Source organism: Clinocottus analis, unplaced genomic scaffold (genome assembly GCF_023055335.1).
Source record: "Clinocottus analis isolate CAN_PGR_092001 unplaced genomic scaffold, fCliAna1.0.p SCAF_13, whole genome shotgun sequence".
In the NCBI taxonomy this organism is placed as follows: domain Eukaryota; kingdom Metazoa; phylum Chordata; class Actinopteri; order Perciformes; family Cottidae; genus Clinocottus; species Clinocottus analis.
Window position 1 is genome coordinate 9,661,476 of NW_027175854.1, and position 14,343 is coordinate 9,675,818.

Genomic DNA, 14,343 nt, shown 5'->3' on the forward strand with positions numbered 1-14,343 from the left:
GGAAACATGGAGGAAACAGAGAGGAAATATGTGAATTATTGTGAAAATATGTGAATTATTGGCACTGTTATATATATATATATATATATATATATATATATATATATATATATATATATATATATATATATATATATATATATATAAATAAATAAATGAAATAAAAGCATCATGGAGCAATGTTTTTTATGACCGGGTCCCCGTTTTCATTACAAAATAAAAGGAAAATAACTGTTGAATATCTTGGTTTGAATCTCAAGGATTCATGAATTCCTCTGGGTGGAAAAAACACTGATTATAATCATTTCCAATGACGTTTGCTGTAAACTGTGTCAGACAGGTAACCTTGAACATTCTTATAACATTAGCTTTCTGACCTGTGGAACGCTACATTTCCCTCACGTTTCTTCATTCTTCTCTCGCTGCATTTTACATTTTTGGGCACAATAGCGTCTCTCGAAACCCAGCATGAAAAAATGCGGCAATTCATACTATTGTTTCATGTTCATGCTCCAGATACTCATAAATATAGCTTGGTATTCCCTGAAAAGGTAAAAGTGGTTTCGCCTTTACCTACACATCAGACAGTCCACCCTATTGGCCACATTTGGGCTGTGCATCATTACTACCTGCTGTGAGTCACCTGCAGGGAGATAAATGAAAAGAGGCATGGAGGAGAGCATCAGTTTACTGGCCACTGCAGGGGGCGGGGGGGAGGGGGGGGGGTGTAACACCTGGCGAGCTCCCCAACACCACACAATAAGGAGCTGCTAGCTTTTTTGATTTATTTATTTATCGGCTGTATCAAATCACCCATGCGCCCTGCTGAACACAAGTCGCAAGACACGGGTAAAGACACAATAATCCCGAGGTGAAAGGGACCACAGGTGAGAAAGAATAGTGAGACTATGTGGTGGAGGGGGAATATGTGGAGCGTGCTTTGCAGGGTCTGGCAGAGGAAGGTATGGCACAGCAGGAGCAGCGGGAGGAAGAGGAGGAGACTCTGAGAAAAGGGAAGTGGGCTGCACTTGCGTCTTACCGCTATCAGTCGCCATCAAGTCGAGTCAAACGTGTTACTACAACTTTTTATAATGCCCGCCGCGGGTAATGAGGGACCATGTCATCCATTCAGTCTCATTTCCATTTTACAGCTCTTTGATGGGAGGAATCAGAGAGCAATGGCTCCGCCGGCGACTTTATGGCCCTGCAGCCGCCAGTGTGAAAAGTGCACGTATGCGTGTGTGTGTGTGTGTGTGTGTCTCTCCCCGTTGCCATCTAACGCTTTAATGCGCTCCTGTTGATGGACTGGACCGTGTCAAAAGCAATGACAAACTTAATGGCGGGCCATAGACAGAGATGTCGATGCTCCTATTGGGTTGAGTGGTTATTTCCCCCACTGAGGTCTCGTGTAATGGACCACAGTCATTTTTGGTCAGCGCAGGTGATAATCCCTCATTTTTGTAATTATCAAAATACCATCTTTGTTCAGCGTTTGGCAGCTTTTCACTCTGGATGGACGTCTGCAGTTTAAATCGCATGGAGTGAAGTTGTGAGACTCGGGTTGCTTCTGATACCCTATTGATCCCATGAACGGCCACATATACACTTTTGTCCCCAGAGGTCGGAGGTCAGTGTTTTTGCAGCTGGTGGTCTGCTAGCTGCAAGGCTAAAAGGTCATCGGCTTAAGCTGGTAATGCAGTGCCAGGGGACGGCCTACATTTCCCATCATGCCTGCCAAATGTCCAGTACTTTAGTAGTAGGTTAAGCTTCCTGTTTTATGTTTCAAAAATACTCTCGTTACCGCTACTGTTTGTCATGTGTAAGGTGTCTGGTGTCAGTTCAGAACACGGTGGTTTATGTTGGGAGAAACCAGGGTGGCCAATATGCACCACAGACTTTATTCCACATGCCATAAAGTCCTGAAACACCAGGTGCCTGTGATCTCATTGCCTTTTTCCCGTGACATACTGTAGACAAAGCATTATCAGCATATGTCACATGCTGTCGGGAAGTAATGTTTACGGGATGCTCGGCCTCCTGACATATTCAAACAGAAACATTGCACACGTTCACGCAGCTGAGACCCCCTAGAATCTAAAGCCAAACCCCCCAATGATTCGCGGATGTCCATGGACACATGGCCCATTAACATTTGCAGGATGCATCGAACTGGCGGAGCATTTAATACGACAAATCTGTCGGATCTTTCCACTTAATACCAATGTTGACAGTGTTCTACGAAAGAAAGAAAAAGGACAATTTTCTGACTTAACTCAGAGAGCAATGCAATCTGGTTTTGTGTTTATTTTTTTTACCCGCAGTATTTTGCCAGCGAAGCTCCTCTTGTCAACAAACACAGAGGATTCTTTTTACGTGACACATCGCTTATTTGGAAACTCTCGTGATTTAATCATGTTTTTTTCTCCTTTTTTTTCATTTTTTTTTCAAAGCAGCTTATTTTCCGATGATCCGGCAAAGCTACTCCAACATTCTGTGATCCGTGTTGAAAATGTCTCCGGGAATATCAGCCACCGTTTACCACACAACACCAGATTCATGTTTTGGACGTGATCGGCACTTTTCGAGAGCAAATGGGATATTCTTACATAATCCAGAGTCTACGCCGAAAATGCACATGACAAGCGTGTGTGTGTGTGTGTGTGTGTGTGTGTGTGTGTGTGTGTGTGTGTGTGTGTGTGTGTGTGTGCGAGCACAAGAAGTATGATGTATGATTTGAGCCAAGTGGGTTTGCCTTTCAGCTCCATGGGCGAGGAGCATAATCCCTGCGCAATGGAAAAAAAGAAAAGAAATGATTGAGGACAAACTCCCCTATTTTGGTGATTCCCCTCTTTGTATTCGTGCCAGTGATTCCTCGGAGAACGTACCTGTCCATCATAGCCACGCCTGTGGGGCCTCGGAGGGAGGAACCGGGAGAGGAGAAATAATGAGAGCTCACACCGGCTACAAGGAATTCAGAGACTCCTGCTCCGCGGGGGCTCTTCCTCTTCATCCCTCCCCTCTCCCTCACACGCCTTAGTCCCGCAGCGCTACAAAGGCGGCACCCCCCCCCTCCCCGACAACACAGGCACGCCCTCCAGTGATCACGATCCAAAAACGTGCGAGAGAGGGTTGTGATCGCACCTCGGCAGCCCGTCGGGGAAGCCGGCGGTACGAACCAATGTGCTGGGAGAACTTCAAAAAAGACAAGAAGAGCTTCCCCAGCTGAGCACGGGTACTGGGCCAAAGCGCGACGTCGCCGTCTATCAGATTCTGTCTGCCGGCACACGGTAACACTCGCTGTCACCCAAAAACAAAAGAGGCCAATTATTTCCACTACAGGATTCAGGCCGCGCGCCGCGTTAAAAGTTCAATAAATGTCTTTCATACAGCTCATCACTTCTTGCTTTTTTTCTGTCTCTCTCTTCTCCGATGGATACAATATAAATGACTGTTGCAACGCTGCCAGAGAGGAAAAAAGGCTCCCAAAATAAAGTGAAAAAGAAATAGAGACGGAGAGCTTATTGTGAGTCTCTGCAGATTTTAGAAGGGTACCGCTTTTTTTCGGCTTCAACAGTGGAACTAAAACTGGAGACATATCAATATCTCAGAGATAAATCTCACTCCAGATTCATTTCTGTCTAAGAGGGAGATGCGTTTTCTAGAATTGGTATACATCTTTTGGTGTAATTTTGACCGAGCATCACATGGAACCAGAAAATGATATCGTAACCTCAATAATTATGAGGCCTCTTCCATGTAATCATGAAGAAAAGAAAATGCGAGCTGGCTTCACACTTTTTGCCATTCCTTATTTGCATATCGTGATTACGACGCAGGTGCGTAAGGCGCTGGAGATCTCGCAATCAAGACTCGGGTTCTCAAAATTGTGAGCAGAAAAGTCAAAAAGACGGGTTACGAAATATATATACGATGATAAGGAACCGCCCCCTCTTGTTCCCTCCCTCTCTGACTGTGGCGTGCTTCCAAAGAATGAGACATTCGTGTCTCAAACTATGCAGCAGTCGGGGCAGGAACAGCTGTCGGGTCTTAGATGTCCTCAAAGTGACATTTTGGTTCACCTGGACCTCGGGTTTTTACATCCGTCACGCAAAGCGCACAGCGCCACGGCCGGTTTTTCGCGTGACTCGTGGCACAATTCCATCACATCTCATCTCTGCTGTCACTGGAGGTGTGAACTGTGAACTCTAGCGGACCCCCTCCCCGCCCGACAGTCGCCCTTCCCCCCCGAGCCCCGCGAGCGCAAACGCAGGCTGAATCCAGGACGACGAGCTATTGCTCGGCAACCACCTGTATCCCCGGGTGTCACGGTAACGAGCTGCAGGGATAATGAGGCCGTGGGAGCGTGGAAGGGAGAGATGGAAGGGGGTCCAACAAACACAGACAGGGGGGGAGGAAGCCCCCCATTTATAATTCATGTCATCATCAGCACTGTGGCATTTCGAATGAATTATTGATCGCGTCTTGGAAGCTTTATGCAAATAAAATAATTTTTGGTTTGTGGAGGGGGAGAGAGGGGCTGATGGACAAGGCGTGAAGTAAGAGGGAGAGAAGAAGACGACACAAAGCGGTCGAGGCAGCAGAGTGGATTCTCAGAGGAGGTTATGGATATAAATTCCCTCCTCGGGGAGCCCCGTCTGCGGCGCTGGATCAGAGGTTACGACGTGCAGCGGTGGAGGAGTCCTCTACATCCTTTATGTCAGGGACTGTAGCAATGCCACAATGTCGGAACACTGTCATTGTCACTATGGGTGAAACTGTGAGACGGTTCAATCTCAAAGTCATCATATCTGACGGACTGATCATGGGTTTTGAGGAATGAATATCTGTATAAATAACTAGGAGGTACGCTGCAGATGTCACAGGTAGCGGATAAAAACAATACTCCCCGCTTCAAGGTCATGAAATATAAGGATTTAAGTCCCAGGAAATTGGGTAGTGGAGCTCCAACAACATCCGAAAACAAGGCAACTGTAGAGGGTCACAGCTTGAAAAAAAACAACAAAAAATACTGCCCGCCCTCGACAGTAAAGGACTCGCTGCCGAGGACGAGGCCACTAATGGAAGGGGACAAGCTGACCCGACAGGGTGACCCCTCGGCCACTTGACTCTTGAACCTCCCTCCATTACTTACTGCTGTCTCTCCACCCCGAGTCTGACAGGCATTAGTCACCACCCTTTTCTATCGCCTTTTTTTCCCCATTCCAAAACCACAGTGGTGAATCAATACCAATACCAACATGTGATCATCCACAATGAATGGCCATCGTTCAAGTCGCCTTGTGTAATTTGTCTTGTCAAAACAGGAACACACACCTTTATCCATGAAAAACTAAAAAAAAGAACGCTGGCTTTTTACGAGCAAAACACTAGGAGCTGATTCGACGAGACTTTCACGCGGTGTGTATTTTCCAAAACGTGAAACGACTGAGCGACTAAACAGGCCCCGGTTACTCAATGACAGCAGGGGCAGAAAAATAGCACTTCCTGTTTTGGTCCCACAAAGCAGACGGGAACTGTAGTCCAAAAAGCCCAACATATTATTGGAAAGAGGGGAGAGAAACAACAGTGACAAAATGGGATTTCTTTTTTGTTGCTTGTTTTACACCATCAATATGCAGCTTTTTGGACTACACTAAGACACAAAATGCCAGAGCACTGAATCAAATAATACATGCATTTCTCATAATTCATGGCAGGCCTCACTACGACGTGCAGAACTGAGCCATAACTCTGTAAAATAGCTAAGAACGCTAAGTACATACAGCGGCCGTTTAATGTACTGTTGCATGTCCACAAAACAAATGAGCACACGGGCATCGGACTGAGGTTAAATCCAACTCCAGCAAACAGCATTCTGGGCTGGCGGGGCCAACGGTGGCTAAGGCACGTTCCAGATGTTAGCAGCACTGGGCGTCTCGCTAAGCAACTCGCTATTTTTAGACCCTGCAGAACGCAGGAAGGAAATGAACGGAGCAGAGTTCAGTGTGCGCGGAAAGAGAGAGAGGAAGAGAGAGAGAGGGAGGGTAATCAAACACCGCCGACCAACGGCAATCACGGCGCTCTGACACAATGGTGGCTCGCCCCGCCGCTGGCTTAGTCTTATCACAACACACTCGCAGAGATGAATGAGTAGGGGAGGGCAGGAGAGGGAGGAGAGGAGGGGGAGAGATGGATGGAGGTTGGGGGGTGGAGAGGAGGGAAGAAAAGTGGCAGAAAAGAGAGCAGTTGGTGCAAATCGAATCAGGGGGATTGGGGAGTTTTCCCTCAGATTACAGCTCTCCATCTGTTTCAAGGTGCGCTTTGTGTACTCGATATTAAGTAAACTGATTACGAGCTGCGATGCGGACCCAATTTCCTGCCATAAATATATCGGATTTCATCCAAAGAGCATGCAGTCGCTCACTAACTGCAGCTATTTAAAAAACACCACTTCAATTTGTCTATTAAATAGGGGGATAATTTGGCCACTAAGTGGAAAGAATCATAAATACATATACAAATCATCACCGTGGGTTGGCTGAAAACCCCGGCCTGCTGTCAGCCGAACCAGCTGCCAAGGGACGGCTGGTTCACATAAACAATGAGCTGAAATTGAGGGGACTAAGTTCCATTCAGATGCGGCGCACAAATAAAAATCTATCCACCGTGACGCTGTACTGTCAAGTTGGAGAGCGCGGGCTCGGGCGGCTGCGACACGCCGCGAGTCAGTCAGTCGCTGATGCCGCCAAGGCTGTTGAGGTGCAATAGGAAATGGATTGGAGCAACAGCGTCTGCATATCGTCACCTTCCTAAAGTAATGGCCTCCATCATTTTTTTCCCCCAAATTATTTTCTGGCCTAAATCAACTCCTCGTGATACTGGCCACCTCTGGTAAAATCGCCAACATCCTCAGTTGAACAGATCATGTGATTCTACCCATGTAGTGTAACGTCTGTGTATAACGAGTGTGACTTCGGCCATTTTATTTGGCCTCAGTCAAAAAACAATGTGACCTTCAATTTTACAAGCTTTTCAAGATGGCATTTTGAAGCTAGCATTTAAGCTCGCAATTTTGCGAGCAATTTTGTCAATGAAAATCTCACTCGAGCATAATATTAGTAATCATAACATAATTTGACCGGTATTACAGTATGCCTGTTGTGCAGTGGGCATCTTGTGCACCCTTATTACATCCGGTCAAGTTTTTTGAAAACCCAATGACTTGGGCTATTATTTTAGGAAGGTGACGATTTTCAAACAAACCCGGCCATTAAATGAATAAAAAAAAGCTTCCTTCCTTCCTTCCGTCCTTCCTCCCTCCCTGCCTCCCTCCGCCGCTCTCCACTCACAGACGGAAGAATTACCAAACTGTTGATGGATGGTTAACAGGTGCGGGCTAATTATGCTAATCATGGCAACAGCCAAATAAACTGATTGCCATGTTCATTTAAATGACAGCAATGTTCCTTTGGTGGCTAATTAAAACAGGTCGGGAGAGGGGGCTGTTTTTTTTATTTTTTCCGGATGGAGCGAGGTGTTTAAATAGAAGCCTTCTCTGGGGTCTACTGTAATAAGCTGTATTTCATTGGTTTAATGATGTCATAATGAATTTCTAATGATGGAGGGGGGGTGGGGGGGTGTGTTAGTGTGTGAGGGGGAGAAGTGTGCCGATATGCAGCTCTATTCTCCCCCCATGCGTTAAGAGGAGGCGACAGGGGAGCACGAGCTCGTGTTGTGTGTGGCGCAGGGTGACCCCGGTTGAAACGACTCGGGTAATGAAAATAAAAATCAGTCGAGGACATCTAGCAGGATATGTGTTCCATCTGTTTCGATACTGGCCCCACTGGAAAGGGTGTAGGGAAAGGTTCTGAAGGGGCAATTAGTTTTTCCTTTCTTTTTCCTTTTTTTCTCTTTCAGCATTGGGAACCAGTTGGACCCCACGCTCTGTTTTGCATGTGACCTGGGAAAAGGCATCATTAGAAGCCAAGATGGCGGTCAGAGGCCAAGGGAGATGAACTCCGGGGCCCCCTGGCAGCCACTGTGGAGGTATGAGAGGTGCATAGGGCCTGATGAATGTTTATAGAGGCAGCTGCTATCGAAGAAAATCCTCCATCGTACCTGCCCTCCCCGAAGTCCTCTGATTAAATTCCACTCTTTCTCGAGATTAGAAAGTCTACAGTTTGGGCTCTGGCCTTGTCGAACAGTCCGTTTTGTTTTCAAGAGGAGCGCCACCACCAGGGACACACTACACTTGTATTGATCCTTTTGCCAAAACGCGCAACGAGCACCAAACTTGCTTAACTAAATGTAAATGATTCTACGGAGTGTTTCCATTTCATATTTATAAGTGAAAACAAAGCGGTGATAACGGAATGATACAGAGAGAATGAACGATAGTGGACTATGATGTATACGATAGAAGTTATTTCTTTTGTTTGCATACAACCAAAGAAAAATCACAGGAACAAAAGAGGAAAGAGCTTTGAAAATAAAACGGGACTAGAGAGACTCCAACTTCAGGCATAAACCAGCCGGCTTTTATCTTCCGTTTATGAGGCATCCTCACTATTTAAATGTATGCCACATTAGTAGGGATCTGCTCAATTCAATATATTATAATGTGATGTTTGGCCTTAATGGAAAATCAATGGCGAGACAAGCCCACCGCCGCCGCCACCATGCAGAAGCAATTTCCAAATTGACATATGGAGGGCCTGTATGATTGATTCTGACCGCTGTTGGATTTTTAATACCGTTCACTGCGAGCTCATTGACTCTCAGACGTCGTCTTGTGGTTCATCTACAACCTGCCAAATGAGTCCTTGTCTCCCTTTCCCCCTCCCTCTCTCATCCTTTCTCAGGGCAGGGGAGGGAGCTAACGGCAAATTAGATGCGTTAGCTAAATGAGCGGATGGCTTTCCGTAAGCATGTTGCGATCGACGTTCGCAGCGTGGCCGACACAGTTCACTCAGACCTCACTTCTCCCGCCGCCCCGACCCCCAGCCGCCGCGCCACCAGCTGTCGTCTGTTGAAATGACGTCATGCCATCTCGTCCGCCCGCGGCCACGTACAGAAACACACATCGCGGTCAAAGGGGACCGGAAAGTAGAAGCCGAGTATAACCGGCCAGATAACCCTACCCCTTCTATTACCCATTTGTTTCCTCCTTTCAAGTTCAGTCACATGAAAAGAACACGTCTCACGACCAGGTGGCCTCTTCGACAACGTTTTTTTTTTTTAACCTCTTGAAGTTACCTATCTGACAAACCAGACGTCATCCTTCGATCCATTTTTACACTAGCGACCAGGGCAGCTGGTCGAGCAGATGTGCTTCTCCCCAGCAGCCACTGGGTCCTGAAACATCCCGATGTGTAATCCCTTCTGGGTTTTGTGAGTCTGTGTCCGTCACAGCCAACTGGTAGGACATCCAACAACCGCCCTGATCAGATGCTTAGCCACCTTTCAATGTAAAAGAGCAGAACTCTGATCTCCTTTCTGAATTCCCTAACCTCCCCCAGATGAAGGGGTGGAGGTGGAACATTGGCCTTATGACTACCCAATTAATAAACACAAAAATCCCCTTGCATACTCCTTTAACAACTCCCCACAAAGCTCAAATGAAGTGTGGCGTGAGTCAGCGAGCCCGAATACTGAGCCAACGCACACCTCCCCGCTGCATCCCGGCAGCAGACTGCTGGAAAGCAGCGTTTGGGTTCGACTTCAGTCACTTGGTGACATGAGATGAGACCGCCGACCCTGAAGTGTCTCACCGTCTCTCCGCGCCGCATTGAAGTTAATGCGACTGACAGACTTGACTTTGAACCGTCTTTAAACCGAGGGAATTCACAAGGGGCTCGATGTGCAATGCTGCAGATGAACACACACACACACACACACACACACACACACGGCACATGTATGTCAGCCCATCTAACCGTACAGATGCCACGCGCCGCGTCTTGGCGCTGTCATCTGACAACAGAAGGTCATCAGCGCTGCTGTAAACGGTGTGATGAGAGCGGCGCCGCGTCTCTGAGTAGTTAGAACGTGGCCTTTGGGCCGCATAATCCTCGGGCGGATCACGGTGTCAGTTCAAGAGCAGGGCGTCTTCAGAGGCTGGAAAAAAGAAAAAAGCATCTTGAGCTCACCTTGCCGAAGTCCCTGACATCGAAGAGGTCAAAGGGGTCGAACAGCTCGCTGTTGCGCAGGCCAAACTTGTCGTGGCACACCTTGAGAAAGGTCCGGATGTTCTTCAAACACAGGAACTACGAAAGAAGGGAAGACACAGACACACAAAAACGTAAAAAAAAAAGAGCTCAAACTCAACCTTGCGTGCAGGATTTACAGCGGGAACGAACATCTATCGTGTCGTAACATTATGATGAAACAGAATATTGGCCCTGAGAAACACCTTCCAGCAGTCTGTTCAATATCCCCCATCAATGCTTAAGCCTTCGTGTAAATATTTAATTTCCTGGTTGATGATTGGCAGGCTCTTCACTTCATCCTCTCCTGGCGTGTGTGTGTGTGTGTGTGTGTGTGTGTGTGTGATTATTTAGCCGGCTGATTGCGGCTCGCGAGACTGCCTCATCTCAGGTCCAGATAAGGAGAGCCACAAGAGGAGCCTGTCTCTTGACATCGTAGCGCCGGAGGCCGAGTCCTGTCCTTGACCTCGCACCGAAAGGTCGCAGGTCACACATCTGACATACAGCAGCCGTGTGTCCCGTGGAAATGTCTTTAAGGAAAACCCCACGGAAAGGTCGAGCACAGTGAGTCCAGTATTCGCGAGACGGAACAAGTAGAGCCAGGAGATGTGGAGGTAATCAAACATAACTATATTTTAGACTGATGATTTTGCAGGGTTTGGCAGGGTGCTTCAGCAAAAATATTTACACATTGAGCTTTTTTGCTAAATAATGATGAAGTAGGTAACTGCTAATAACAGAACAGCCAGTCTGATGAGTTCAGAAAATGACAGCGCTTTACCAACATGTCAAAATGTATAAACCAGGAAGAGAAAACACATCGAGGTGATATTACGTTTTCCCAAAACAATAATGAAAGACGATATGGAAAGACTAAATATCAAATCTCCTATGATGATATTGACATTATGTCGATGCATTTCCCAGCTGGAGGAACAAGAGGCGATCACTTCAGGGTAGTCAGAGATACAGATAAGATGATGTTGAACAGGGTTTGAATGAGGGGGGTTTTCAACGCACGGATTTACAAACAAATAATCTCTTAAACTCAATTTTTAGGAGTGCATTCTATGTGAGAAATCCCATGTATTTGTACGCTCCAAAGGTTAAAAACCAATATGTCTAATCTGCAGGTGTTGTAGATGCAATGCTATCGTTATATTGGCCGATTTGCAGATTGATATCTGCTTTTTCAACAATGGCTACTATCCTGGAAGGGGAGCGGGTAGAGAAGACTCATAACAAACGGCATAATACATACTCCCTGGTCACGAATGTTGCCCGGGTCCCTCAAATATTCCATCACACAGATAAACCCTGAGGGGGAGGGAGGGGACCGATAACTGCACGGGAGGACCATTGAAATATTAATGATGAGGAGAAGCCTGCCTCCCATCTTCCCCGCGTGTGAACAACACATGACTTAACATGTAAATTCAGCCGCCGCTCTGACACGCCCTCGCATTGGTCTGCGAGTGAGCGATATGAAGCGATGGCCGCCGGAGCAGAATATGTAGAAGGAAGAGCTTAGAGGCTGCACGTGGAACAATAAATAAATAAAATGCTCGATTGCCTTTTGAAATGAACGCATCGACAACGTGTGCGCCGTCCCTGCAACGGGCTGTCGCGTAAAGAAGAACTGGCAAAGCGACCTGCGGCCTTGCAGAGTCACACTCCATGTGTTTTGTAATGTTATCGCGCCTCTGGCAACAACAGCAGCAGCAGCAGCAGCAGCAGCAGCAGCGAGAAGAGTGTCTTTTTCCTCTCCAGGTACACCGACACTCCCACTCCCCACAGCGCTTCAGAGTGCACAGTAGTCTCACTGAAACCCCACAGCGGCTCGATGAGCCACAGTGCTTCCTGTTGCTACAGTTGACCGCGAGGAGACATCATCCGCATCAGCTTTCTGTACTAATTAGCTTTCACAGGAAAGGGGGAGAGGGAGAGGAGGGGAGGCTGCAAAAAAAAAAGAAATCTACTCCGTGTTACTACTCCGGTAAATGTTCAGATTCGATGAAAAACAGAGCAGCACATCTTCATCTGATGTGGTTTCCTGGTATTCAGTGGCATTTCAAGTCGTCCCCTCACCCCGGCCACACCTGAGAGCGACCCCCCCCCCGCCCCCGCCTCCCGCTTTCCCCCGCTGACTCATTCTCATTCATGTGTGCACATCTGCTCGGCCCCAGAGTCGTGGGCGTGAACCCCCATAAGAGAGACCGCGCCCCGGCCCCGGCGACGAGGAGCACGCGATTGGTCGGCGAGCCCAAGTGACATTTGCGGTCCGCCGGCGAAGGTTATCGCGCCTGCGGATCCTCACATGCGGTGGGTGAAGAAATAATGTATTTTCACAGCGCATATATGAAAAGGTAACATTTGCTGGAGTGGTGAGAGAGGGAGAGAGAGAGAGAGAGAGAGAGAGAGAGAGAGAGAGAGAGAGAGAGAGAGAGAGAGAGAGAGAGAGAGAGTGAGGGAGAGAGACTCTGCAGATATGGATCAGTAAGGGAGGAGATGTGTCTGACATTCTAATGTATGTTTGCCGATACGAGAGCCGGGATAGGGGTGGGGAGAATTGCTATGATCTTGATGAAAAAAATAAATAAAAATACACCAATCCTTGCGGCGTGGAGAGCAACCTGGGAATAAACCGGCTGCGGTCATCTCCTTCGGCTCGGGCCGCCCTCGGCACAATCCATCTGGAATTACCTCTCTATAGGCTGTGGGCACACTCAGCCCACCATTTTTCATAGTGTTGCATCTTACAAACACACACAGCAATTTCAGCTCCATGGACTGCACTGGAGTGACTGCGACAATGCTGCTGAATTTAAAGGTTAAAAGCATCCTGGGAAACATGAGAAACCTTCTTTTTCCACAACTCATTTGGTAATTCATCGAGTACAAATGGCACACAATGTATACAGCAAATGATTAATCAACTGATAATCCATATTCAACACCCCTAACTGACCCAACAAGTAAGACCTGCAACAGAACCGTTCGTTTTCAGGTATTGCAGATCGGATCGTTGCTGCAATGCGGTTTTAATCGACGTCATTACTCCAGAACGCCACTGTTACCAAGCAGCGAATACAGAAACGCCCGCGTATGGTTTATACCCGACCGAAACATTGCAATAAAAGTTGATTGCGAGTGAAAACGACGTGCAGGGTGTTGGTTCGCTTTTTGGGAATTACAGTATTGATTTTCTTTGTTTTTGCACCTGTTGCCTAAATCTCATCTAAGACTGCAAAAGCAATCTTTTACAAGTGTTTTGTATAACAACATCTTCCCGCACGGAGCAGAAGAGGAGAAAATAAAAAATAAAAAAACCTGTGTGGACGAATGCTGTATGCACGCCTCTGTGCGTAAGTGTTTACCACTTGCTTGGAGTGGATGCCATTTCAAGCGACCATTGTGTCGGTGCCGCTACTCGTGGCTCACTTAGTACTTTGACTGGCTGCTAAAATTGCGCTTCTTAAGGCCCTTTGGTGCCAGCAGCAAGCGCAGTATTCATCAGATATCAGCCGGTGAATGTTTGTACTGAATCTGGAACCTTTTTTTTAATTCTCCAAAATGATTAAAGATCCCTTCAGGGTGGGAAACGATAAAAAAAAAAAATTTTTAAAAGAAGTCCACGGAAAGGAGATTTGATTTTGAGTTGAAGAGGAAACGTCAGAGCGAGGGACTGCCTGTGGTCTCGGCTGCAGCGCGGCAGTAGATTTTTATGAAGGTGGCTCGTGTGCTCCACTGGAGCGACGGCGCCGAGTTTTGACATCTCAGATCGAGAGCAAACAACTCTTGAAAGGGGCAGACTTGTTGTCGGGGAGGCGAGGAAGAGGAGGGAGTGTAGGAACCAGGAAAGGAAGCGGGAGGGAGGGAGAAGAGCAGCAACTACGCAAAAAAGAGAAGAGTCGGGTAACAAAGACCCGTCACATCCCTGACAAGCCCCTCAGCCATATCACCGCGCCACATCACACGGGAGAATAATGCATTGTTCCTCTGGGGGGGAGGTCCTTATCTGCACGCGCTCCTGCATGCTCGCACCTGAGCAGATACAAATTGGAGTCTCCTCGTGGAAAAAAAGATACTAAAATGGAGCAAATGGGGTGCAGAAAAGGGTGTGGGGGGAAGGGGTATG

The 14,343-nt window shown here is 47.3% G+C and overlaps 1 protein-coding gene across 11 annotated transcripts in view; it reads right to left on the bottom strand.

Annotated features, from left to right (window-relative positions):
• vav2 (vav 2 guanine nucleotide exchange factor) overlaps positions 1–14,343 on the bottom strand; it is a 175,438-nt gene that overhangs the window by 114,114 nt on the left and 46,981 nt on the right. For all 11 annotated transcript variants that reach the window (XM_068573987.1, XM_068573986.1, XM_068573983.1 and 8 more), the window contains exon 2: positions 10,149–10,265. In XM_068573987.1, the coding sequence (XP_068430088.1) occupies positions 10,149–10,265 (117 nt within the window). The remainder of the gene's footprint in view (positions 1–10,148; positions 10,266–14,343) is intronic.